The sequence below is a fragment of the Citrus sinensis genome, chromosome 7, assembly GCF_022201045.2.
Source record: "Citrus sinensis cultivar Valencia sweet orange chromosome 7, DVS_A1.0, whole genome shotgun sequence".
NCBI classification, from domain to species: domain Eukaryota; kingdom Viridiplantae; phylum Streptophyta; class Magnoliopsida; order Sapindales; family Rutaceae; genus Citrus; species Citrus sinensis.
Genome location: NC_068562.1, coordinates 25779054 through 25804234, shown reverse-complemented (window position 1 = coordinate 25804234; position 25181 = coordinate 25779054). Strand labels below are relative to the sequence as shown.

General features: G+C 33.5%; 3 protein-coding genes and 1 non-coding gene across 5 annotated transcripts; 2 read left to right on the top strand and 2 right to left on the bottom strand.

Annotated features, from left to right (window-relative positions):
• The first annotated feature begins 7960 nt into the window (after positions 1–7960).
• On the top strand, positions 7961–9952 carry LOC102611997 (ethylene-responsive transcription factor ABR1-like). Of its 2 annotated transcripts, none has more exons than XM_015527460.3 (2): positions 7961–8456; positions 8885–9952. In XM_015527460.3, the coding sequence occupies exons 1-2, from the start codon at positions 8042–8044 to the stop codon at positions 9553–9555; spliced, it is 1086 nt and encodes a 361-aa protein (XP_015382946.1). In that variant the 5' UTR covers positions 7961–8041; the 3' UTR covers positions 9556–9952. The 2 variants fall into 2 exon arrangements, with proteins under 2 accessions (XP_015382946.1, XP_006464861.1); XM_006464798.4 differs by having other exon boundaries at positions 7962–8456; positions 8888–9952.
• A 385-nt stretch (positions 9953–10337) lies between these two features.
• LOC102612587 (26S proteasome non-ATPase regulatory subunit 12 homolog A) lies at positions 10338–16219 on the bottom strand. The gene is made up of 12 exons (XM_006464478.4): positions 16054–16219; positions 15757–15951; positions 14121–14228; positions 13913–14017; positions 13771–13827; positions 13454–13650; positions 12295–12394; positions 12101–12213; positions 11853–12006; positions 11689–11766; positions 10683–10926; positions 10338–10575 (listed from the first exon to the last, which is right to left on the bottom strand). Exons 1-11 carry the CDS (start codon positions 16054–16056, stop codon positions 10708–10710), a joined length of 1329 nt encoding a protein of 442 aa, XP_006464541.1. The 5' UTR covers positions 16057–16219; the 3' UTR covers positions 10338–10575; positions 10683–10707.
• A 936-nt stretch (positions 16220–17155) lies between these two features.
• LOC102612894 (protein S-acyltransferase 8-like) lies at positions 17156–20885 on the bottom strand. The gene is made up of 5 exons (XM_006464479.4): positions 20671–20885; positions 19534–19719; positions 18859–19170; positions 18253–18483; positions 17156–17810 (listed from the first exon to the last, which is right to left on the bottom strand). The coding sequence occupies exons 1-5, from the start codon at positions 20713–20715 to the stop codon at positions 17535–17537; spliced, it is 1050 nt and encodes a 349-aa protein (XP_006464542.1). The 5' UTR covers positions 20716–20885; the 3' UTR covers positions 17156–17534.
• A 4150-nt stretch (positions 20886–25035) lies between these two features.
• Positions 25036–25145, top strand: LOC112496440 (small nucleolar RNA snoR99). The gene has a single exon (XR_003063003.1). It is a non-coding gene; the product is annotated as a small nucleolar RNA snoR99 (small nucleolar RNA).
• Positions 25146–25181: the final 36 nt, after the last annotated feature.

Sequence of the window (25181 nt, the reverse complement as noted above, 5' to 3'; positions counted from 1 at the left end):
GACACGGAATTAGAAAGCAGTTTAACTGCTTTCCAGAAACAATATTTGCTCTGCCAAAAGAAAAAAAAAACTACTTCACATTGACTCATCAATCCACTCCTCCACTTTCAATTATAAATTCCACAATAATCAATAATCATCAGCACTAGCAGGAAAATTACATTACACGTTCAAATTATCAACGTATTAACACTAACAAATCTACTGTATTATAATCTATTAATCAAACCCAAAACCCAATCAGCAACTCACATAACAAAGATTCCCAAGCAAATTAAAACCCAATGAATGCCAAATTCGATTGTACGCAAGCAAATTAAAACCCAATCAGCAACTCACATAACAAAGATGGAGCTGAGAGAGCAAAAGTAGTCAAGGTAGTTGGATGGAGCAGCAGTGGTTGCAGCAAGATGGCGGCTGGGCAAGTGACAGGTCCGGGAGAGCAAAGATGGAGCAGCAGCGGCTAGGCTGAGACAAGAGAGAAAGATGTTGCAACTGAGAAAGTGCAAATTTGCTGCAGATTTGAGAGTGCAGATTTGCTGGGCAGTGGATGAAGATAAGGGGAGGGAGGGAGTGCAGATTTGCTGCAACTGGATCAAGAAAGGTGAGGGGAAAGAGAGAACGGCAGTGAAGAGAAAATGAGGAGGAGGGTCACGATTTTCTTTTGTTTTTTAATTCATTTTTAGGTTTAGTTTGTAATATTTGCAGAACATGTTTAAGTTGTTTTCAGTTGATTAGTTATAATAATGAATCTGGATTTTTTGTTTTGTAATTTGTTTTTTTTTTAATTAACTCACCAAACATGTATTATATGTGTATTATGAAAGCAAAAATGAAAACACAGCTTGGAAAAGGGTACCAAACGGGCCCTAAGGTATTATAACAGTGGGAATATTTTGCACACTTACATAATTGCAGTGGTTTAAATTCATGCATAAACGACTGCAGTCATGTAAAACGGGTGCAGAACAAAATTTTGCGAACAAAGTGAGATTTCAACAAATGTAGTTAGAAAATCTGTCACATAGTAGTGATATAATGCAAATGTAATGAAAGTGTGAGTTACTTTGTTGTTTATCGCAAACCAATCAAACCCTAAAACCAATTACGGGCGGGCAACTTCGGATTTGAATCGAATTCGGATGAATCCAATCATATTTCAGTTAATTTGGATTGGAAAAAAATTCATATGATTCTCATCTGAACTTTAAATCCAATCCGATCCTATCTGAATTAATTTGGATCATATTCGGATCAGATAAATATTTCAGATAAGTTCGGATAAGGATTGGTTCAATTGAATTTAGATTTAGGACCTTTTTGGCAATTTTTGCAAAACTTTCATGAATTTTTTTATTAGTGAAAATATAAATAATGTCCCTAATTTCTTCAGATGTGATTTAACAAAGAGAGCCACTGAGCATATGTGAAATGATTGCATAGAATTGAATTGATAGCTAGAAAAATTATGCATTTCTAGCCAGCATCTACAAAGAAACAAGATTTGATGGTAAAAAACTAAAAACAAACACAAAATAAACATTCAATCAAAGCAATCGCATGTAACCAGCAACTCCGCGGTATGACATAATTGTTCATGGTTCGTGGGTCGCAGCAGGGGTTGGGTTCGATTCATTCAGTCATGGCTCGATTATGTCACCGGCATCGTGGGTTGCCATGTGCAAGCCATCAAGTCGTGGCTCGTGGGTGTGATTGGGTTTGATTGGTTTGGTTGTAGCTCGTGGGTCGCGGCTGGGGTTGGGTCGTTCGATGGGTTTGGTCGTCACTCGATTGGGCCGCCGGCATCATGGTTCGATTGGTTTGGTCGTGGTTGGGATTGTTCATATGATTTAGGAACTCGGGTTTCATTTGTTTTGCTTAGTTTCTTTTGTTCTTTTATTATTTTTTTTCCTAAAGCATTGCAAATCCGATCGAATTATTCGGATTGACCCGGATGCAATCCGATCTGAATCAAATCCGATCGGATCGTAAAAATTATATCCGATCGAATTTGAGGTTAAATTGAGTCGGATTGATCCGAAACCAATCCGATGCCCAGCCCTAAAACTAATTTAATATCAAGAAAATGCATAAACAACTCAAAATAAATGTAAAGTTTAAAATACCTTATTCATTGGATGAATAAAACACCTAGTTACAAACAAAAATCTCAACATATTGGTAGTTCATGAGTGATTTGAGAGTGTGGAGTGATTTTTTGTTGTGTGGAGTGAAATGGTGCAAAAGGGTGTGTGTTAGATGTGATTTGTCCGTATACTTCATATTTTTCTTTATGGACATTTTAGACAATATACCACACAAAATGACATATCCACATAATTATCAAGGATGGGGTATATTTAATTAAATACCCTATTTTGAGGTATATTTAATCCATTCAACAAAGTTATAGTCGAGTTTAGCATATTGTTTTGTTTTGCTGTGTTCTGTCTTTTTTTTTTTATTAATTTAATATAATATTAATAGAAATTATTATTTTACCACCAAAAGTTTGGGACATTTTCTTAATTCAACTAACAAATTGGAAAGACAAAAATTTTGGGGATTTCTTCGAGTAGAGATATCGAGAGTCATCTTAGCATCACTGAACAAAGAGTCTTTCAAGCAGTGGATTCATTTGATCTTGTTATCCTCTCGGTGGTTGATTTAGTGTAGTGTTGTTGATGTTATATGTTGAGAATTAATGAAATGTTTATTTAGCTATTAATTGTTATTTTTATTTTATTTTGATTACTGAATTATGATCTATTAAGTATTATGGATGAATTTAAAAATTTTGATTTATGAATTTAAATTATGAATTAGGTTGATGAGATTGTGTTGTGAATTTAAATTAATAAGTGCAATTATGAATTATAGTTTTTGAGATTGTGCTATGAAAGTATGAATCTTGATTATGAATTGATCACTGTCCAAGTACTCTCGAAGAGCTAGTGGAGTGTCCGTGGAGTCATAGTATCCGTTTTTGTATGAATAAGTGAAAATCTAAAACAGAAAATTCTTTTAAAATTCCAAATTAATTGTTTTTATACGGTGGAGCATTGAGAATAATTTTTTTCTATTACTTTCTCGTAAATTGTCTGGTGCCGCTAGTTTTGTCTTTTTGAACATGTGTTAAATTAGCACGTCAAATTTATTAACAAAGAGTTATTGTTTTGTTGTTTTTAGGTTTTACATTTATTGCCATAAGCAGTTTGATTTTTCTAAACTTTGCTTCTCTTTTTGTTTTTTTTTTAGTTCTTTTTGTCTTTTTAACAACACTTGTAATAAGAACAAAATAACTAAGATATTTTATTTGAAATAGAAGAACAAAGATGTTTTATTAGAATTTTTTCCATAACTACGATAACCACAAAATAATTACAGTAATCTTTAAAACAATTTTTTAATATTAGGTTATCATTGATATTTTCAAGAACTTTATTATTTAAAATCTAAACTTAAATATTACTAATACATGGATATTAAATGAAACAAATATTTTTATTTCTCAATGATATTATTTTATCATTTTTTGATGGCGTGTTCTGAAATAGTGATAGACATATTACCATTGTAAATCTATTCATATTTATAATGAGAAATCTATTGGACTCACAATATATACAATGTCAAAGGGCTTTTCAATCATTTATCCAAAGACCAAAGTCCAACACTTCATATTACTTTTTACAAACCGAAGGTTGTGCGCCTATTACAGTCATCAAAATTGCAAATACTGATGTGCAAAGTTGACAAATAGAAAAGCAAAAATAACCAACCAATTCAATCTTCTGTGTCAAAGATTTACGCTTTTCATTTGATTTGAAGGCCTGTCTTCGTCTTTGTTTCGCTTTTTTCTACTGGTGACTCTCTTCGAGGTTTTGTGCCTTGGAGGCTTGTCGATTTTACTTTAGGTGGATTTCACACTCAAAACACCAGCAGCGGCAGTCTTTGCACCACCATTTTGAGAAGCCTTCTTCAACTCTGCATCTTTGTCAACAATGGCATACTGTTGGAGGAGTTCGGTATTTAACAGTCCGTCCATCTTTGTTTTCATTCCCTCCTACAGATGGCGTCGCGTCAATGTATTTGGTTTGAAAAAGATAAAAGGAGCATGAAGAAAGAAAATAAAGCAGAAAAGAAACAATGGCCATTGGAGCTCACCTCAACTTGTTTTGAGGCATCGTTCAGATCCTCATCCAAAGTGATATTTTGATGTTCCAGTGCTCTCTGAAAGCAATTTTGACAACGTGTCGGAGAGAAAAGTCTCAGTAAGAGCGCTGAATCGTTATTAATGATGAAACCATTTCCAAGAAAAACACAACTATTAAACACAACTATTCTTTCTTCTTACCATATGGATTCTTTCCTTTTATCCTTCCTATTGACACAATTAACCCACAATTTTTGAAGTACTTATCAGGTTTATGTGATAAGGATAGTTACTGATTTTGACTAAATATACTGACAGATCCGCTAATCACAACTCACCTAACTTCACCTAATTCCCAGTCTAGATTTTTGCTAATCGATGTGCCAAACAAGAAGAAATCACAAAGTACAAGATTTATTAAATTTCTAATAGATTAATCTAATGTAAAGACAAAAGTAACAAGGTGGCTCATCAACTTACTTACCATCAGTCTAGGTGGAGCTGATTCAATCACCTCCGAAGAAATGACGTATAGATAGTCACAGCAATGCATGACAGTTAAAACTCATCATGATTGGGATCTCTCTCATAGCAAAAACAAAGCCTCCAGCCAGCAAACCTGTGAAATGCAATTCAATGAGATAATCCATTGAAAGAAGTTCATGCTAGCAATTTGGAAGGTTTTTGAATGAGAACATGGGGGAAAAAAACACACACATCTTTGAGCCTTTCAAATAGAGCACTTACCAAAAAAGATGATGAGGTAGTTTTCTGAACTGATAGGGACTTTGAAAAAACAGATGCCAGCAACTGATAAGAGGGAAACTGATAATAGGGATCTTATTCAGTGATCCCACCAGGATGCATATGAGAAAAATCTATTCTCAAACTGTCAGTAGAGATTACCACTTACTAAAGCACTATAACTCCAACCATATAGAAGCTATTAAAAACTTCAAAATTTGACCTGATTTGGGAATATTTGGGAAAAAAGTTCGAGGAAAAAAAATGAAAAGTTGTTTTCTTTTTTTTCATTTTCATTTCCAGAGGCTCCCTTTTCAGTCATTGGAAAGAATACATACGTATTTATATATGTGTGTGTATTTTTTTTTTCCATTTTCAAATCCCATACTATACGCATCTTTATCATTTTCATTTATAAATATTAGTTCCAAAAGATCGCTACCAAATGCATATTTCTTGAAAGTACCATTTTCATTTCTAAAAGTAGTCGAAGAATACGCCAATTGAAAAAATATAGCAGTGGTACTCTTATTCTCTTGATATTCTTCCATGTAGTGATGTAGATACCTTAAGTTGTACATAAGCTGCAGATTTTAATTAGGCACTTCTCTGCATTTGTCACAGGCAAAACATGTGTGTGTGTACACTTTCTATATTAAAATTCCTCATGATTTCTAAAAAATTTTAGAGCCGTTTGACTGTCTAGGACAAGCATGCTTACCTTTCTATGATGACAGAAGCTCATTATGGTATCACCCTCACAAAGTTATGCAATCTACATTCGCAAATGTCATTCCATATTTGAAAAGAAAATATTTCTCCTACCTATTCAAATTTTGTTTTTTGAAATCAGCAGCATTTTTGTCAGGTTAAAAGTACAAAATTCCCTTTCATCATAACAGTGCTCATATAACTTCTTGCTCGCTAATGCTAGGGCTAGATGAAAGCAAAATTAAAGGCATGTCTTGATTACATTATCAATAGAAGGGCTTTTAATTACTAAATTGATATCACCTATCATGAATGTCCCCTGATCAATTTGCTCAGGTTATCGGCTTATGGAAAATGGCAGTTTTCTAAGGGAGGAAATATAATCTAGCAGGCTAATAGTAATAATAACAGATATTAAGTGGGGCTATGCTTCCATAAATCAGTCAAAATAATGTTCAAATATCAAGAAAGAAAATGGAGTAAGTAAAAGAAAGGCAGCTTGAAAGAATGAAACTACCCCGGGGGGGTGGGGTGAGACTCCAAATCCTCCAAATCTTATGCTCACAGAATATGATGCAGTTAAGAACCTATTTATAATCTGCCATGCATAGCCAGCAGCATGAAAAGAAAGATCGGTAATCCCTCCAGATATTGCTGAGATGATCTGCACCAGGCAAAAGCAGGAGAATCTATTTATTTGGAAATCTATAATAACTTACAAACCACATCAATCTAACAGATAATGGCATCTTTGGAGGACTAGACATTTTATAGTCAGCACCTCACCTTCCGGGCAACATTGAATATGAAAAATATGTCAATATCCCTACCGTCTGGGCTAAGATTTGGCAAGTCAAGGACTTCATAACGAATTGTTTCATGAAATATTTTAATAGAGCGAATATAAACCGATTTGAAAAGATATGTATATATTATGTGTGTGTGATTAAGCGATATGTTTTAATAATATAATTCTATTATATTATTAAATCATATAAGTTAATAGTTTTTTTAGACTGGAATAAATATGGGTTGGTTTGGGTTGGGTTTTAAATCAATTCAAACTAAACCATAAAAATTTGGGTTCAATCCAAATATTTTTAACCCAACCCAAACCAACCCATTTGGGTTTGGTTTGGTTTGAATTTTATAATTAAAATATTTTTATTTTAATAAATTTAATTATATCAAATTATAATAATTATTAATTAATATTAAAATATGAAAAAATGTAGTGGATAAAAATTATGAATAATAGATTTTACAATAACTTTGTTCTTAAATATTAACCATATTACAACATAAATTCTAACAATGTCAATACAAATTAAAGTAAGCACTTCTATTATTATTATATAATAATAATTAGTAGTAGTATAATTACTATATAATAATTATTATTAGTAGTAGTATAATTATTATATAATCGTAATTTTAATAAAAATTTATTATTAAAATATTGATTTAGCCCTTTATTTTGTTTAATTTATTTTTCATTAATATGTTATCTTGAATTTTTTCATGACTCATGGATAAACCATACCCAAACCATTGTAAAATGATTTCTTCCATAAAAACCCAAATTTAACTCATTTCATGATTTATTTAACCCAAACTATTTTATTTGGTTTGGATTTGGATAAACCCATGGGTTGTGGGTTTATGCCCACCCCTGAGAATAAAGTCCAAAATCTTGAATTAAAATATTATTATATAACTAAGTGATACAAATACATCAGGATTAATAAACAATTTAAAGTTTATCTATTCTTATTTTCATAAAATAATTATAAAAGTATTTTAAATTAAAAGTAAATACAAGCCCAACCAGAATCCAATAAGCCCAAATTGAAGGCTCATGTCGTCTTGCGTTAACACCGGCAAATACGCAGCCAACCAACCCACTTGTTTGACAATTTGTAGTAAATGGCTCCCACTTTCATTAACACCGGCAAATACACAGCCTATTTGCCAACTTGCCCTTTTCCAAAGCAATTCTTCAACTAAACTTACTTCTAAACAATTCTCATTCATACATTTTCTTTTTTTAATAGTTCTAGTGATTTTTAAATAATTTTACTAACCACCTGAATTCGAATCATAAAAAAAATATGAATTAAAAAAAATCAATTTAAATTTTATCTATCTCCATCTTCTAAAAAATATTAAACAAAAAAAAAAGAGAGAGAATAACTTAAACCTTAAGAAATATTGTTACAATAAAAATAAGGCGGCAGTTCATTAATATTATTATTTCACTTTATTGTTCTCTCTCTCTCTCTCTCTCTCTCTCTCTCTCTCTCTCTCTCTCTCTCTCTATATATATATATTAATATATATATAGCTGACTTGGTTGCTTTTGGGTTTCTGTTAAACACACGTAACAAATATTTTTGCTTCCTGAGTTTGAGGTTCCTGCATGCGCTCTTTATGATAAAGGTGGCGAATCAGCAGATAGATAAGAAGAAGCAGAAGAAGGACAGTCACCAGGAAAGGTTATCAGAGGTTGATCAACCGTTGATGCAATATTCTGGTGATGATCAAAGAAGAATGAGATGGAAGGAATGGGAGATGTCAGCTATGGTTTCTGCTTTGAAGCATGTGGTTGCTGGAGATACTGATGTTGTTGTGTCTCAAGCTCAACAAATGCAACAAAATGATTATAATATGAAAGTTACTGCTGTTACATCAAGTGTTGGAAATTCTTCATCATCTTCTTCTTGGGCTGGTAGTGGGCAAAAGAGAGCAAGAGAAATGGAGGGCGGTGATAATTTTTCTTCAAGGCCTGAGAGAGAAGTTGATGAGCTTTCACATGTAACTGCAGGTTCAGTTTTTGTTGTAACAGGTAAGCCGCTTAATCGTCGACATATATTATATTAGAGGCGTCAAGTTAGCCGTACAACAATTTGCATGTTATCATGTTGGCATTAATTTTTATAACTACGCTTAAATGAGAATACACTCGTGACATATTTTACACTTGGTGTTTGTGTACTACCTATGTTGTATAGAAGATTTTCTCATCTGATATAAGCGGGAATTTGAGTATTAAACTTTGTTTCATTGAACGAGCTAGTATCCTTATTGATTCATTACCCTACTCAACCTTAAGAATACCTTTTTTCTCTACCTACCATTTTTTTTTTGTGGGGGAGAGGGGGGGGGGGGGGGGGGGGAGGGGGTGTTTTTCTTAGTTTTAAAAATGATTAATATTGCATGCATCTTTTGCAACTATTAGATTATTTGATTTTTTTTTTTTTCTTCTTCAAATAGCAGGAACGGAGAGGTTAAGCATTAGTGCAAGCACCAGAATGCAAGGAGAGGCAATATATGAATACAATAGTAACAAGAAGAGCGTTAGAGTGCAAGAGCCAGGGAGAAGATACAGGGGAGTGAGGCATAGGCCATGGGGGAAATGGGCAGCTGAGATAAGGGATCCATTCAAAGCTGCAAGGGTTTGGTTAGGCACATTTGACACAGCTGAGGATGCAGCCAGGGCTTATGATGAAGCTGCTTTGAGGTTCAGAGGCAACAAGGCCAAACTCAACTTCCCTGAAAACGTCAAGCTTGCTAAATCATCACCAAACGCAAATTCAGTGGCGGCCCAGTTGACCATTTCTGATTCTACAACAACCCTTTTGCCCATTTCTACACCATCTGAGCCAATAGTTCATTGTCAAGCACTTGACCATTATGTGCCAAATACTGAAGTTTCTAGTGATTTCCGGGACTATTCTTTTTTGGTTTCGGATTTTGCCGAGTTTCAAAGGCAGCCAATGAGTTCATGTTTGTCTTCTGCTTCATCTCCTTTGCGGTTAACTTCATCGCACCCTTTCCCGGGGCAGCCGCCGGTTCAGTTCATGCCAGCCAAAACGGAAAGCGATAGTGCAGAATTTTCAATCCCACCATGGAATGCTTCTAGTTATTATCCTCCTTCAGGATAAGATTTTTTTGCCTTTTTTAATGTTTTGTTTTGTTTTGTTTTGTAATATTTGGGGGATTCTCACAGTTCATTCACGCATTCAACTATTCAGTATTCCATTATGAAAATAGCGACTTGGTACTAATAATTTATCTTATCCAAACAAAGATTTGAGCAACCAGTCAGCAGCCTAGAAGAGGTCAATTGTAAGTAAACCCTGGAAAGTTAACTGAATCCTTATTAGTTCATGGACAAAAACAATCACCTCAACTTTGACCCGACTCTCACGTCCCAACTCTTTACAGTCGACGCTACGACCATTACCGGTTACTTTCTTTACTCACCACTAAGCAAATTTGAATTGTCTTGTTATGATGGAGGCTGCCAGCCTGACTGAGTCTTATCTTAATGAAATTAGCTGCATACACACTATCTAATTAAAAATTTTACCTTGAATTGAAAATGTTTTGAGAAATTAAATTTAATGGATTTTTTTCACAATATCAATAAATGTTCAAAGAAATTCATATGGTCACTGAGCTAGGATTTTCCTTTTACCTTAAAATGAACTCGATTAACTAGACATGAAACTGCATAAGGGTGCCACACAATCTAATTCCAGAAATGTCAATACCAACAAGAATTTAATAGAGGGTACAGGTACCATCTGACAACCAGCTAATCTCGGGTCATGGGTATTCAACTCAAATCATAGTGTTAAAATAATAGTAAATTCTTCATAGCACAGAATAGTTTAGGAAATTATGAAAAAGACCAAAATCACATAATCCAAGCCAAAGAAAATAAAGAACAAGTGAAGCATTCAATTTCTTTCCCCTGCTATGAAACAAGACCAATGAGGTTTATGCTCTAGACAGCGGCAAAGGTACGTACCGATAGTATACAACAATCTTTTGAGTTCTAGAAAGCAAAAGCAAGGTCTATATCTCCTAAACCTACCAACAAAAGAACTGTGATAGATTGCATGCTTGATCAACCCAGTCGTAGTTGAATACACGTTGATTAAGATCACAATTGAAACCTGTAACGCGTGAAAACTTTGTCACCAGATGAAAAGAAGAAAAAGAAGTATTGATTTTTAAGTTGTGTCAGGCAATATTGGTATATAGGAACAGAGAGTATCAATACCTGCAGATTGGAGGCGACATTGATTTCATACTTTCAAAGCAGTTTTGTGAACCATAGTTTCTTTGTGAATTTGATGGCAACTCTTCTCAACAAGATCAAGCAGCTTCTCCAAGTTCATTGCCCATGAATTGAGAATGTCATTGCTATCCTTGGCTACCTGGAAACAGACTATTCCCTGCGGCCTGTCAATTTTAGCTACCAGTGCCTTGGAAACAACCATGTCTGAAAGGTGCTTCTCTGCTTCCTGGATTGGGAAGCAAATTTTTAGAGGTTGATTGAGTAATAAAATGGAATGAAGAAATTCTGAGTAAACTCATGCCAAGGAGGACAAGAAAGGCTAAGATTTAATCTATTCTTCATGGCAACAGAAAGTTAGAAGCCGACATACAACTTTAGCAATTAGTAACTGCTATTATCTACTCCAACAAAAGCCCCCTTTAGGGTTAGGGACAAACAAACATCATTCTCAAAAACAAGGCCAACATGTTTCTTATTTACCTAAATGCAACTAAAATCCAAAAAATAAGAAGCACTTTCTTCTCTATTAAAGGTGTCATGTAATTACTAAAGTGCTCAACCTTCATAGGATGCCTACATTACTTGAAAGGGAAATTTCAGGATAACCTGTTTGACATTATAATTTGCAATGGAATTATAAGGAACACTAATCTGATTCAAGCAATGAAAATTACAGTGCCACAATGTTGCCAGTCAGAAAAAAAGAAGTTCAAGCCATGTGAAAAAGAATTGGTTTTTAACATTCACAGAATGCAATTGCACTTCAGCAAAAAGGATATTGCCCAAATTATCAGATTGGCGGCAACTAAAATAGATGCCAGAAGCCACAGTGATCTTCTTAAAGATGGAATTGAGAACTTGAGATAATGAGGTCAAAAACCACATAATTTCAAATAAAATAACAAAGAAACCCAATTTTCCCATCCATCTTTACCCACATAGAAATGTAGAAATTGACAGAAGAAAAAACATTGTATCATCAACAAACCTGGATACTCAGACACAATAGCTCTGCCAGTCTCTTCAATGTAATCCTTGAGTAATACTTAGAGACGACCAGAATATTCTGAAAGATACCAAATGTGTTAAGTGAATACAAGATGTCCACGAGCGGAAAAGAGTAAAGATGAAGCCATGTCTAGCCAAACTTACATGTTCAATTATTCTCTGTCTTAGATCCTCTGCAGCTTTGGCACCCAAAGAGCCTCCAAGCATGTTAGTTTCATTTTCAAACTCATCCTTGTATGTATTCCAAAGAGATGTCCATTGGATGACCTCCATTGTGACCAACTGCTTCAACAGCAACCTAAGGCCATAGTCATCAAACAAAGGCAGCCATCAAAAAACAATAATGTAATACATCATTGAGCAACAAAACACAAACTTCATAAAAGAAATACCTAAAGTTCGGGATTTCAGAGAGATTCTTATCCTCCAAGGTGGAATTTAGAAGGCTCGACTGCATTGGATCGTGTGGAGCCAAAACTAAATACCAGCAGATTTTCCTCAGGACCTACATATTCAGGGTGGAGGGGAACAATTAAACACAAATTCTCAACAGAACTAAGAAGGGATAAATGAAGATAATTATTACCGGCATCCACTGGGCTGGGTCTTCCTTGATATATGGAATCTCATATATAGCTTTATAGCACCGACAAATTTCAAGGTAATCATTGTTGTGTGAGTAATACCTACAGAGACAAGAATGAAACAATGGCATGATATACTGCAAGAAAAAAACAAAGCTGTGAAAAGAATGGACAAGACGCTAATCAACAAAGAAAAACATATGAACAAAACAACCATAACAAGTTTTTCTTCTATGAATTTGCAAAAGTGGCATTGAATCATTGCAAGCCTCTAGAATTTTGCGTTAAAATAATAAATAATAATAATAATAATAAGAACAACCAAAAAAAAAATCATACAACTCAAATTCCATTATTGAACTTGTACCAAAAAAAAAAATCATACAGCTCAAATTCCATTATTGAACTCGTAGTCTATTAGATAAAACAAAATCCTCAGAACCAGCATGCTCCAAGAAAGGCATAACAAAATTACAGTATATGAATCAAAGCTAAGCAGGATCATCTCTAGATTATCATTGTCAAGTAATGCAAATGCTAGAAACCAACTTCACTTTGTGCTGGCTGGTTAACATTTAGGAAAAACCAAGAAAACCAGCATGCTCCAAAAAAGGCAATTATTGAATCGCACTATTCCAAGTAAATAAAACTAAATACTCATGTAACATAAGAGGTCAAACACATTATTTTAAGTGCCCAAAAAAGTACTAATATCCTATGCATTTTATTTCTGGACAAATCTATGTTTTATGCTTCAGGAACTGAAACAATTTCAGATAAATATTAGAGAAAAGAAACACAACTCAGTGTAGCTTTAATGATGTTCAAGATAATCAACTCCAAAACTGACTACATACAGGCCAATCCCAAACCTAAAAACAAGTAAAATACATACAATAAAAATTACAGACAATCCAAGAGTCTCCATATGATATATATGGAAACAAGGTGCGCAATAAGAAATAAGATGCCAAAGACCAAAATGATCATCATCACACAAGAACGTACAGAAATATTTCACAAAAGGATCATCACAGTCAACCAACAGATAAAAACTCATGATATCATTGTGAATATAACCACATTTAATCATACCGTAACACAAAAGCCAAACAAACAATGAATCAAAAATATAAAATAAAAATAAAGGCGACTAGATACCTAATCATTAGTTCATAATAGATTCTTTTCAATTCCAATAATGATGGTATATCAGCAGGAGCCTCTTCAACAACATTGTCACCTTCTTTTGGCTTTTTCTTTTCTTTCGAAGGATCAGCATCAAAAACTCTTGGACTAATCTTCCTTGAAAGAATTTGTGCACGGACATAATCTTGGCGGTCTAGGCACAGACGGACCTGAAAAGTTTAATTTATCAAAATTTATAATACACTATATCTTTTATCATAACCCAAAAGGATCCTAAAGCCAACAAAAAACTGCTTATGGTAACAACAACATGAAATAAAAGGCCATACTTGTTCAAGAATGAAGGCGATTTTCTCAGTTTTTGCCATAGCACCAAATGTCTCCACCTGTAAATCAAAAAGGCATTACAGAGAATACCACCACAGAAGAAAATATATGAAACCTATAACCAAAAAGACAGAGGATACTTACAGCCACTTCTTGCATCAGATCTGCAGCTTCCGCTATAAGCCCTTGTTCTTCCTTAATCTTTGCAAGTTTTTTAATCAACCTTGCCCTCTCAATTTCAACATATATCTACATGATAATAATGTTAATTAGAACATAATATTCTGTTAAAAACAAGAATAAAAAAGTAAATGACCAGAAAGGTAGCTTAAATCTATTAGCATGTTTTCACCTTCCCTGCAGAGACACTATTTAGTGTTTTGATGAGCTCTATACGAGTATCAAGATCTGGCGTCTGATCGATGTACTGCATTGCTTGCTGGACCATTGCAGTTACAGCCTGTAGAAACAAATATACACTCCTAATAATAAACAGTAACAAAAGAGCATGCATATCAACAGTGACTTGCTAGCATTTACCCAGGGAAGTTAACAACTATACATACTAAATTTGATTAAACGGTCCTCCATGCAAAAACAAGTAGAGGTAGAGGTATATGAATACTTTTAAGCATATCCAATTTGAACTTGAAAAGAAACAGGAGGAGGTAAACAGCACTACAACAAAGGTACAGAAGTTCCAACCCAAGATAATTTTACTTTTTTTTTAAATATATGAAACTAAAAAATATACTAACAGAGAAAAATCAAAATAGAGAGCGGACTAGTTGTCCACTAGGTAAGCAAACAAAAAAAAGAAAAGCTTTTTCTGCTATACAAATGTATACCCAACCACCCCTATACATATGGTGTTATTAAACATATGCATATGATTAATAGACGAGAACAGAGAAATACTTGCATCATATGTGTGACCCGCATGCCAAAAGTATTTTACATATATATGTCAGCCATTCTATATATGTAATCAAAGCTGTAAATATTGTCATTAATTTGATAACTATAGTTCAGAATCAAAGCAATAGGAACACAAAAAAACCACAAGCAAACAATAATTAAGCATTTAAGTTCAATCAAAATTCCTCCAAACACAAAACCCAACCTCCACTTTGATTTTTAAGGCAAGGTAACAACTAGAAATAATATCCAAGACTCAATTAAAACAAACAGCACACAGTGTTCATTTCCTCACAAATACTACTTTACTGCCAGATCAAGAACATTAACACATCAACATGGACAACTACACAAATCTACATATGTGTACGTATATAAATACATACAGGACATCAACCAATGCAATTTGTGTAAGTAACAAACCAACATCAAAGCATCTCACTCATGTGCACATCTACAAGTATACTCCTAACAGATATGTTATCAGAATTTCAAGAGAGCCAGCAAGTACCGTCTATCTAGCCTACAATCCTTATCTATCTAAACAGTGAAAAATCACATAATTCTTCTTTTATTTAGGATCACAATTACAATTCAATCACATCAACAGTAGATAAAAAATAAATATCCATATCTAAGTAAACACAAGTCTCAGCACAATCGAAACCACTTTAACAACAAATCCTTCCCAAAGAACTTTTACATTACATACTTCGATGCATAAAACAAAATTCTAACTACTTCTTTTCAGTGAACCAGAAACCCCGTGCATGCAACCAACTTGAGACTGAAACAAAATTTACAAACTAAAGACCAACCTTAACACCATCAATGAACATGACAATATTTCAGCAACATCGTCCTTGACATCAAAATTTGCCCCAATAAACAAACTCCCACATTTATATAAATCCAATGATCCCAACAACACTAAATTCCCAAATTCCCAAAACCCTAAACCACAAATTACTTTAACTTCAAATCTACTCTTTCATAGTCTACAAAATACCCCATTAAAAAACAAATATTTCTAATCCATATAACTAATTTAACTATATACAAATAAATACCTGCTTGAGTTGACCGCGTTTCTTGGAAAGATTAACAATCTGTTCATTGAGAGTCTTCCAGTCTTTAGCTTCAAAGCAAAGCTGCAAAATTTCCGTCACCGCCTTCTTGGTGCCGGCCACGTCACCGGATAATCTCATCTGCTTCTCGGTATTCAAAAGCTGATCTACTTGCGCCTCCAAATTGCCTTTACCCTCCTGAAAGATCATCGCAAAATCTCAGCTTCTATTTTTTTTTCCCCAAACAAAGTGAATTTGAGTACTTAAACTGTTCATAGATCTAACACAATAATGGCTTACCATCTTCGATTTGATAATCGCCGGAGATTATGCCCAAAATTGTTAAATAAGGGGGAAAAAACCCTAATTTTCAGAGAGTGAGTTCAGAGAGGGATTCTGATTCGGTGAAGAATTGAAAAGAAAGGAAACGGAATAAACCCTTTGAACACGAAACTATATCGGTTGTGGTTTTCCTTTTATACCCTTGTTGGTATTTTAGTTCTCATTATTTTTTAGTTGTTCACATAAATTAAATAAAAATCCGTCGGATATATTGAAATTTAATATATCTAAAATGATTTTGATTAAAAAAAAAAAACGCAACATTGGCAAACTATTTAATGGAGATAATTATTTAACTATAATGTTTCATTTCAATTTGATAATATTATTACGTCTAGATCAAATTTTATATTTGTATCTCAACCATTGTGTAAAAATTCATTATAAAAGTTAATAAATCGATGATGTTGCGTCATAAGTCTTGAAAAACCTGATGGAATTAACTTTTTTTAAATATTTCACCTTAATAATTCTTTTATTATTTATTATTACAAATGATGAGTTGATGAATTTCAAAAATTCTCTATACTAGTTAATCCGTGTGGCAATAATTTTTGAAAATTAATTAAAAAAATTATGGTATTATCCTACCCTACAAACTAGACACATTAGATTATCGAATTTTAGTGACTTTCTAATTATCTGATGACACCCTAGCTGAATATGGTATCCAGATATCACCATCATCTTCAAATCACATAGTTAAATTACTATCTTGCTCTTTTTTCTTTTTTTTTGATTGACCTAGGTCTCTAAAAAGAGCTAAAGAAGAATAGAACGGGGGTAAGAAACCCTGTAAATGTCATGCAGCAAAAGAGACCTAACACCTAAAAGGGAGTTAAGATACACAGGAAGGCCAAGAGGCAGAGATAAAAAGAGGTTCGTCATATAATATACAGTAAAATTGGCTTCTCTGTAGATATGGGAGATGGAAACATGACAATCCAAATTGAAATAATCCTTAATAGCCTGGACCAAAGGCGCATAGTCATTAGTCATCACCGATGGTCTAGCAACCTATCATGAATTTATTTTATTTAGTAACAATGGACATTGATCATGTGTTATAATTTCCCAAATCATGCAAATCAAAAGGATAAGCCAAAACTTCCATAAGATCATACATCAGAAGAGCTCACTACGGCAAAAAAACTCTGAAAATTGTGCATTATAAACATTGGTAAAAGTTTTAAAAAATACTAAAGAAAGTTAAAAAAAAAAATCACTATACTGTTTCAGTGTCTTCTGAAATTCTAATGCTATCGCTGTCTCTTGATTGTTTGGAAAAATCAATGAAAAAGTCTCCAGGCCCCCCACTTCTCTAACAAACTTATGCTTTAATCGTGTTCTTGCTGTGCAACGTTGCCAGTACAGTTCAAAATTCAACACTGGAAGCAACTTGTGACTGTTCCATTCCTTCTATTGACTGTGCAACTGTGTTAAGCTTCTTCAACATCGCGGCGCTTGGATATTTTCAGGAGATCACCACCAATCTCTCGGTCATCTTCTACTTTTGCTCGTCTGTCAGTTTCCGCTTCTGGGGTGGTGCGGGTGCGAGTGCGAGGCCTTGGTTCGTTTTCTTGTGCATACGCCCGGAAGTTGTTTCTTGAAGGCTTTATCTTGGTGCAGAATACTTCAAGAAAGTTGTTCAAGCAACCCCGGTCGTATAAGCGGACCCCATCCTCTCTTCGGTAGCGAAAGTTCTCATATGTGGTCTAAAGAAGTTGGTTTAGAATTAGAAAATTTTACATGAAAAGAGAATCTATCCTCCCTCATTCAAACTTACATGTTATTCTCGAGATACAGCAACTTTGGCAACATCCAATATAATTTTGACATTCAAAATGTTTTAACCTAGTGCCAAAGATTTGTCATAATTTAGGTACAATAAAAAGGAACTGCTAACCCTTACCCTTTCACAATCGAGTAGTAGAGATGTTATAGAAGCGTGAAATGTTCTCACATACATCTTATTTTTGGTATGATTTAATGGCTATACCTATAATACTGCTTCAAAAAATTTGCTAGCCACATGATCTGCACCTAGAAGTAAATGAAACGGAACAAAAGCTACAGATCCAACTCCTTTATAACTAGCTACCAAAATAAAGCACTTGACTATAGGAATATTGTGCAAGCAATAAAAGCAAAACTGACCTGGTTTGTGGATATGAGATATAAATGGAAGCAGGTGAGGCCTCCAACAAACCAAAGGAAGAAGAAGCAATAGGCCATTAGTATGACTGAGGCAGGTGACTCTTTTATTGCCTTCCAGACATTTCCATAATAATCAATTTGATATTTTAGGTGCAAAGCTGACATTGCGAAGATGAAAATGCAAAGAAGAGCTGAAGAAGTGACGAACAGAAAGAAGTAACGGTAGTTGCGCTGCATGTTTATACAAACACTTGGCCGAATTAGTATGAGGCTCACAATAAGACGTACAAAGGAAATAGAAAAATTCATATCCTTAACTGGCACATCTGATTGAGTTCATTTAACTACTTTTCTTGTCTTGTATTTTAATTTTCAGATGTCTTGTATTACGCGGATATGTAGCAATTCCAAAAGACTGGCTTGATTTTCTGAAAACATATTTTTGGTAATTTCAGATGAAACAATAATCATGGTGCATAAAATGCAGAATATATGATAAGAGCTTTAATGTGGGCTTATGATAGAAGCAAGATCAATTGTGCACTACAGCTCATATCAAGAAAGTTGAGTACTGCTGCAAGAAGCATGAAATCTTGAAGAACATACCTGCCCAATGCACTGGCCCACCCAGGGGCAATGGTGATCAAATCTTTCCACACAATTGTCACATACAGAGCAATGTGAGCAACGGGGAGGACGATACAACTTGCAAGTGTCACAATACTTCACCTTCACAACTATACGACCATCGATAAGGACTTCTTTTGTTCGGGGTACTCGTGGGATTGGTGTTTGAGTTCCACCACCAGTCTCAATTGAAGCTGAAGAGTCATATGTAACATCTTCTTCTGGTGGATGTAAATTGCGGGGAACAATGCCTGGGTCTCGGGCTGAAGTAAGAAAGAGCAGCACCAACACCTAATATGACCAACTAACTATAAGGGATTACAGTTGATTGGTTGCTTGAAATCACTGAAGACTAAAACAGAAGTAAGAAACAATGATCATAAAACCAAGTGTATGGTGACACAAATGAATAAGTATGTCAAAAACAAAGTAAAAAAGAAATGTCCAAATTTCATTTCCGAAGGGCTGTACCTATTTGAAAGTGAGAGGTACATCAAGCAATATTTTGTTAAATTTCTCAAATCATCATTTATCCCCTTTTCAGAAATCTGAGCACGAGAGAGATTTTTTGAACAACTATCCTTTCAAAACAGAGGTAGAATTCACAGAGTAACAAATACCAAAGGCTACATTAGAGAGCTTAGAAGAACTAACATAGACTGTGAGCATAATTGCCACCCCCATAATTGCATAACCTGTAGTATATGTTGAAACTTCGTGAAGGAGGTTTCTTGCAACATTTGAACAAAAGGTCACAATTGGAACAAGGATAAGCAGCAAGGTGACCACTATTGACTTAGCATCTGGACCAAATATGAGCCTCCCATTAAACATGAATTTCTGCATAGAAGCCAAAGAAGATATTTAGTCAAGTAAAGGATGGCAGCAATAAAGATAAATATTGACAGATTAATAGAGGGGGAGAAAATAAACCCCATGTAAGATGAGCAACAAGATAAGACAGATGAACAGACAGTATAAATTGTCTTCTATGCTTCAGCATAATGCATACAAAATTACACAGATAATTTAATTGAAAGCCTAGAAATCTAAATTTTACAAAAAATGTTGGCTGAAAGCTCTATGATACATAGAACTCACAATATACACACACATACACAAATTCATCTCTATATGCAAGTGTATTTTCTTGTCTTCACCCAAATGCCACTGAAATGATTGGATGCCAAATGCACATCCATGCTACTTTTATTCGTGTTGGTTTTCTATATTCTCTTATTTATAGCCGTGAAATATAAGTGTGTCCCTGAGCCAAAATTTACAAAAATTAGACAATAATTTTGCAAAACTAACAATAAAGTTTAATACATTAACAACATAAAAGCTAGCACATAACATTCACAAAACATGTTTTACAAAGTACATGCGTAATCAAGTTGTAAATTTGTTAAGCTCTCACACTTGACTAAAAAATTCCGAGACCAAAAATCCCATTTTAGCAACCATGAATCCATGATCCAACTTCATTATATATGTTGGCAAAACCCCACAAATTCTAAAATAACTAAAGGAATTCCATCAAAAGCACATCAAAGAGAGCCCGTTGAAACTTGTTCCTATAATAACTAAACAAATCAACAACTAGTAACTATATAAAATATAGCAGCAAACAGCAAACCAAACCAAACCCAGATGATTTTCCAATAAACTAACAAGAACCCCCCAGCTTATAGCATAAACTGAGCTAGCCCAAATGCAAAAGAAGCCATTAAGAGTATCAAAAACCAGCACATACAAGAAACAGAAAAGTGCAGGATTAAGAATCAATACATTGCGTCCCTTCCAAACTTGATACACACGCTGGGGCTTAGCCATCAAGAAATGGTTTTACTTCGACTGCTATGAGTAAATAAAGCAAGTAAAGTGAAGAATGCTTGAAACTTGTAGCTTTTGAGTCCATTTCTAGAGAGAGAAGAAAGAGAGGCGCTCTTTGGTTCAAATGAGCTGTAAGGAATGATGATTTTGTGGGTTTTCGGTTTTGCTTTTTCTCCAACTTTAATCCGCCACCTTTTTCTAATGTTTATAGAGTGGCTAATAACATCGGCTCCCCGATATTTTATATTATTCTAAATAAAGATGTAATTGGTCTATTATTATTAACAAAGTACCCAGCAGGCTGATACCAATTCATCTTCGAATGGCTCAGAGCATCCTTTTTAATGGTTAATTCAAACATTATTACTCATTATTAATGTTAGGAAAAAGATAAAGTAATTACCTTTATAGTTTTTAAATATGTTCTAATTATTGCCGCATTATAGTTTAATGTCAATGCGTTGTTTTATTATGATGATCACTCATAAACTTTTTGTATAAGAAGTCTACAATATATAGTATATCGATACATAATATAAATAGAGTATAGGTATACATCGTGACTTATATGTGGAATAAATTTTAATTATTGAATCATAAATTGAATTGTCTATTTGTCAAATAGATTGTATATAAGAACGAATGGTACACTTTTCTATACCTTAATAGTGAAATTTTGACTATTTTTACTTAAACTGAGTTCTCATCTAAAAGATATAAGTGCTAAATAATATATCTAGAACATCTTGTATCATGAACTCAATTCAATTGAGATTCATTAGTTGAATGTTTGTTTTATTTTTGTTTATTTGTAATTTAAGTATAATTCTTTAATTAAAAATAATTATACATTTTAAGATGAAAATCACAAAATCTTTTACTAACCTCTCTCTATCAATTAATAATTCATACTCTATTACGAGATCGAATTTTAAAAATAAGAAAAAATCACATAAAGCAAAACGAATTAGATTTATTTTTTTCCTTCAATAAAAGTTACATAACTCTTATACTATGATGATCAAAATTTGATATACAATAGTAATTTAGTATTTAAAAAGAGATTGGTACCTGTTTGATAAAAGATAGACAAACTATGTTTTTATTTAAAAATATATATAATACGGGGATTCAAATGTTATTATATCGTTCATAGAGACTGAAAATGACTGGAGTGTGGGGGAGATTAAAGAATGTTTGCTAAGGTTAAGGTGGCAGCTGCTTCTAAAATATTATTTTACATACAAATCATCTGTTAGAGGGTTGGCTGAACTGAGAAATGACCAAAATGATCAAAGCAGAAATCTAATTTGGTGAAGTTATTGGTAGGTTTCGTGGGCATTTTGGGAAATAAGTTATAGTAGGCGTGCCGCTTTTAATTCATTTTACCTCTTCATAAAGGAAAGGATTTGGCCCGGTGTGTTGAATGTGCTTTAAATATCTGCAATTTTTTTTTTTTTATCTTTATTCTTTTTTGACCGTTTTTGTATCCCACGTTTTTAATTTATTTTTTTTTCTTTTGCACCAAATCCCACATGAATGCCTGTGTAGGCCTACAACATCTAGCATCATCTCAATAGATCGAATTGATTGAACGAAGTAGCATCTATATCCATATTCTTTATTAATATCGGTTGAATGGTCAAGCTTGTGGTTTGCTCACACTAGGGATGGCGTTTGAGCATCTATCACTTCTCTCTTGAATGACACTATTAAACAGGGGCGAAACCAGAAAAGATTTTTGGGTGGGCTAAATTTTTTCCAAGTCCAAATATTATCGTAATTAAGAGTATAAAATTTAATGAAAATTTTATTAATATATTAGAAAATAAATCGAATCTCAAAAGTAATTTAATTATAATTAAAAATTATTTAAGTTGTGTTTTACTATAATTTTGAAAATTAAATTTATCTATTATTAAATTTAAATTGATAATGTCTATAATTCTCTTTTATTATAGATAACTATACAATTTGACATAAACTTATTCTTCATCTTATTTCGAAGTGGTGTCTTGATAACCCACTAAATCAAGCAATTTGATTTAACTCCCGGATTCCTTCTTTTCTTTCATGGAAATAACTATCTCTAGTCTATGATCTATCAATAATCAATTTAAAATTTTAATTGCTAAAATTCAATGATTTGACCTAACGATAATTTAATGTTATGCAATAAAATTAGAACAAGAACTAGTTAAAGTCTTTACTGCCTTACAATTAATAAATATACTGTAAATGATTAAATAAAAAATAAATTTATTATATATTCTTACCAACAGAAGATGAATAATTGAAGAAGAAGTTGAGCATGTTAGCACCAAGAACCCAAGAAACAAAGAAAGCAAGTTATGAAAGAATAAAATAAATACTCACTTTTTTATTTATTTACATGAATAGCAAAGCTGTAAATTATATAGAATGATAAAGTTGTAAATAAAAATATAGAGTAATGACAATTTTTTAAACTTTGCACAATGGAATTTTTGAAAATTTTTCAAAATTTTGGACAGGCTACAGCCCACAAATAACTCCGCTCCTATTATTAAAGAAGTGATGATGTAACAGTGTAAGTTTGATAGTCAAGTAGATTTTATTTCTAAATTTTTGCAACTCAAAATATATATAGGAGAATCTAAAATTTATAAAATAATATAAGAAAAATAACTCTCTCACTAGCGATTTACGATATTATTGTTTTATAAATTTTGGATTGTTTAAACTTTTTTTTTTATTACATGAGACTATTGTTCAAATTATAACTCATATTACATGATACTATAACTGATATTTACAAATCAAACTATTACTGGGACCAACTTACATCAATGCTAATGGAGCGCTGCCCAAATTTTAACCCTCACAAATATTCGAGGGAACCAACTTACATCAATGCTAATGGAGTGCTGCCCAGATTTTAACCCTCATAAATATTCGAGGGAACCAACTTACATCAATGCTAATGGAGCGCTGCCCAGATTTTAACACTTACAACTCATATTACATGAGACTATAACTGATATTTACAAATTAGACTATTACTGGGACCAACTTACATCAATGCTAATGGAGCGCTGTCCAGATTTTAACCCTCACAAATATTCGAGAGAACCAACTTACATCAATGCTAATGGAGCGCTGCCCAAATTTTAACCCTTATAACTCATATTACATGAGACTATAACTGATATTTACAAATTAGACTATTACTGGGACCAACTTACATCAATGCTAATGGAGCGCTGTCTAGATTTTAACCCTCACAAATATTCGAGCGAACCAACTTACATCAATGCTAATGGAGCGCTGCCCAAATTTTAACCCTTACAACTGATATTATATGAGACTATAACTGATATTTACAAATCAGACTATTACTGGGACCAACTTACATCAATGCTAATAGAGCGCTGCCCAGATTTTAACCCTCACAAATATTCGAGGGAACCAACTTACATCAATGCTAATGGAGCGCTGCACATATTTTAACCTTTATAAATATTCGAGGGAGGTCTACTCCTCACACTTGGGTAAGGAAGAAGACTGTCTTCACTCAAATTTAATTGAGGAAAAAAATACCCCCACAATACATTTGTGAGAATTTGAGCTGCTGTCCTCTAAGCTTTGGATTGTTTAAACTTAATAAAGCGTATGGATAACAATCTCAAGAACAAACTCGCGGTACGTTATGTGTTGGTGCCCAAAGCCCATATAATTTATTTAGTCGTTCGGGCCAAGCTGTTATAAATGCTACCAAAGCCAAGTTTCAATCTTTATAATGCGTTTGTTTGGTCATCGATTTTTAACGCTATGTCATCGTTATATTTCAACATAATTATCTGTTTACCCTCTATTTGATCTATATCCAATTGTTTACCTGTTGGCCCAAAGTTTTCGCCCAATACAAAATTGGGCTATGCGCAAAAGCCCAATTAACACCGCCAGATCAAAATCGAAACCATCTAGATTGTTCCATCCAAAAAATCCTCACCGTCCATCTTCCAAAACCCTAATCTATTCACCCTCAAAACCCTAACCCCTCATCCCCTCACTATATAATACAATCTTCTCTCTCATTTGTCTATTTGAAGCTCTTCGCATATCCTAATTTAAGAATTAGCCGATTGGCTTTAAGCTCTGAGTTTCTTGTTTGATTGCTCACTGTATTTAGAATTAGGGTATCAAGTATGCATTTTATCATATGAATAAAAATAATTGAAATTTTTGTTATGCCCGTGAAAATAATTTATGGTTTGATGAGTTGAGATTTTTTTTTTCCTTTGGGGGACTATACGTCTGCCCCTTTAGCAGGGATTAAGAGTGCTTTAGGGATGAACAAGTCCCTAAAATTTAATTTTTTATCCATCCCATTCACTTTGTCAACAGTCTCTTTCCGGGTTGCTTGCTGATCATTTGAGGGTGGGAAATTTGGAATTTTTTTTTTCAAAAGTTTATAATCGATATTA

Coding starts and splice junctions, on each gene's coding strand:
- LOC102611997 (XM_015527460.3), top strand. CDS start 8,042: ATGATAAAGGTGGCGAATCAGCAGATAGATAAGAAGAAGCAGAAGAAG. Junction 8,457..8,884: donor TTCAGTTTTTGTTGTAACAG/GTAAGCCGCTTA, acceptor TTCTTCAAATAG/CAGGAACGGAGAGGTTAAGC.
- LOC102612587 (XM_006464478.4), bottom strand. Junction 14,229..15,756: donor AACGCGGTCAACTCAAGCAG/GTATTTATTTGT, acceptor TTGTTTCTACAG/GCTGTAACTGCAATGGTCCA. Junction 10,927..11,688: donor TATTGTGTCTGAGTATCCAG/GTTTGTTGATGA, acceptor TTCCCAATCCAG/GAAGCAGAGAAGCACCTTTC.
- LOC102612894 (XM_006464479.4), bottom strand. CDS start 20,715: ATGGCTAAGCCCCAGCGTGTGTATCAAGTTTGGAAGGGACGCAAT. Junction 19,171..19,533: donor CAATTATGCTCACAGTCTAT/GTTAGTTCTTCT, acceptor TGGTCATATTAG/GTGTTGGTGCTGCTCTTTCT. Junction 18,484..18,858: donor TGGGCCAGTGCATTGGGCAG/GTATGTTCTTCA, acceptor ATAAACATGCAG/CGCAACTACCGTTACTTCTT.